This window comes from Nematolebias whitei, chromosome 12 (genome assembly GCF_014905685.2).
Source record: "Nematolebias whitei isolate Nwh7 chromosome 12, NemWhi1, whole genome shotgun sequence".
Classification (NCBI taxonomy): Eukaryota; Metazoa; Chordata; class Actinopteri; order Cyprinodontiformes; family Rivulidae; genus Nematolebias; species Nematolebias whitei.
In genome coordinates, this window is record NC_056509.1 from 11,037,208 (window position 1) to 11,039,499 (window position 2,292).

The 2,292-nt window shown below is 38.5% G+C and overlaps 1 protein-coding gene across 1 annotated transcript in view; it reads left to right on the top strand.

The window, feature by feature from the left end:
* The window catches only part of brox (BRO1 domain and CAAX motif containing), a 69,655-nt gene that overhangs the window by 4,072 nt on the left and 63,291 nt on the right, over positions 1 to 2,292 (top strand). Inside the window, exon 3 of the mRNA XM_037685715.1 lies at positions 707 to 813. Within this exon, the coding sequence (XP_037541643.1) occupies positions 707 to 813 (107 nt within the window). The remainder of the gene's footprint in view (positions 1 to 706; positions 814 to 2,292) is intronic.

Here is a 2,292-nt window from a genome sequence, read left to right on the forward strand (position 1 = left end):
ATATTGTAGAGACTTACGCTGCTGTTGAGCTCCCTTCCTCCTCAGCGACGACTCCGACATGTTTGCGTTTCAGGTGCTGTATCATCACCGTGGTGCTCCCGTGCCATGTCAAGTCACTTTTGCAAAGCTTGCACGTTACACATTTCTTAACTTTGTGAAGCGTGAAGTGCTCCCACACTTTTGTCGACTTGGGTCAAACAGTTTTCGCTGCGTCAGCCATTTGTAACTTCCTTTGAAAACACCGCCTCTGCTCTGCTTCTGCTTTGCTCTGTTCAACTCGCGCTGCAGTTTTTTTTTTCAAACTTTATTCAGTCAGCTAGCATTGACAATGCTGTGCAGCTGAATAAAATGGCTCCGCAACGTGGTGAAAGACGCATAATCGCGCGACACAACGAATCGATAATGAAATTCGTTGCCAACGCTTTTAATCATAGATTTTTATCGATTTTATCGATTCATTGTTGCAGCCCTAAAATTATGTGCATTCATGCCAACATCATAATGTAGCCAAAAAGCAAAAGTAAGGAAATACATTTGAACTTTTATTTCTACAGTTTATTTAAACACTTTCCACACGTTTCAGGCTCTGATTTATTTTTGCTTTTGGATAATAAACTCTGTCAGCTGCCAGTTTCTGTCAGAACTAACTGACAGATGTACAACTCTGTCAAAGCAGAGCTGACGTGTGTTTGTGTGGCACGTTTAGTGACCTGAGGACGACCCGAGCCAGGCTGCTGGACATGTTCACTGACGCCACCTGCAGCCCAGACACAGTGAAGAGTGCTACAGATGCATACTTCTCTCTGCTGCAAGGTAAAAACTATTTCTGTCATTAAAAAAGGTTTGTTGGCTCAATAATCTAGGTAGATAACAAAAAAAGGTTAAATCATTTCATCTGGACTAGTTTCTATAAGGGAGAAACATTTCTTCTTCCATCCAGAAGACTTCATCAGTCTGTGGCCTGCCAACCAGATCTGTCCCATAAGTAGCCATTGCTGCCAAACTCCTGTTGGAATCTCAGAAGCTTTTAACACATACAAAAGGACCCATCTGTCCAAAACAATCAGTCATCATTGTAACAATCAAACGTTTGTGCCAGATGGCCAACTTGCTACTTGTTTTTTATTTCTGTCATGCTTTCCTTTTTATGTAAGTTTAAATTCCTAAACTAAGAGAACAGCATTTTTATATTCTTCCTTTTAATAGTTTTAATCAAACTTTTACAAAATATTATTTCTCATTAGATTATTCTCAGGGTTCCTGTGCAGTCTTGGTTTGGAACATTTCTTTTACTTTTTAGCATTTTCCTGGCCGGAATAAGGACGAAAAAAAAAACTAAACAAAACAAAAAAAAAAACTATCAAAAATGTTTGTTTCCAGACTTTTTTCTTATTCCATTTTCTAAAATATAAAAATTTGATGGTGGCATAGAGGCTCGGTTCGTAAATGGACTGTAGTTATATAGCACTTTCCTATATTATCAAGATACTCCAATCCACCAGAACCAGTTTCGGTTTAAGTATCGTTTTTGACGTGCTGCGTTTCTTCACGTTTGCAGTTTAATAATAATAACTAATAGTTTAGTTTTTCCTGTGACTTATTTGCAGAATGATAAATGGTAGGAGCATAATATACGCTCCCAATGTTTTGTTGGTCTTTTTTTTGGGTAAATAATTACCTTGTTTTGCGGTTTAATTAATTTATTTATTTTTGTATCTTGAGATCTATGACGTCATCAAATACTCGTGTTCTACTCGGGTTTTATTATGTTAATGTCGAGTTTAAAAATTATATACTCGTTCAACCCCTACTACACACACATGCATACAGCACTCTACTACACACACACTCATACAGCACTTTACTACGCACACACTCATACAGCACTCTACTACACACACACATTCATGCAGCACTCTACTACACACACATGCATACAGCACTCTACTACACATACACGTATACAGCACTCTACTACACACACATGAATATAGCACTCTACTACACACACAGTTATACAGCACTCTACTAGACACACATTCATACAGCACTCTACTACACACACATTCATACAGCACTCTACTATACATACATACATACAACACTGTACTACATACACACTCATACAGCACTGTACTAGACACATACATTCATGCAGCACTCTACTACACACATTCATGTAGTACTCTACTACACACAAATGCATACAGCATTCTACTACACACACACACACACACACACACACACACACACACACACACACACACACACACACACACACACACACACACA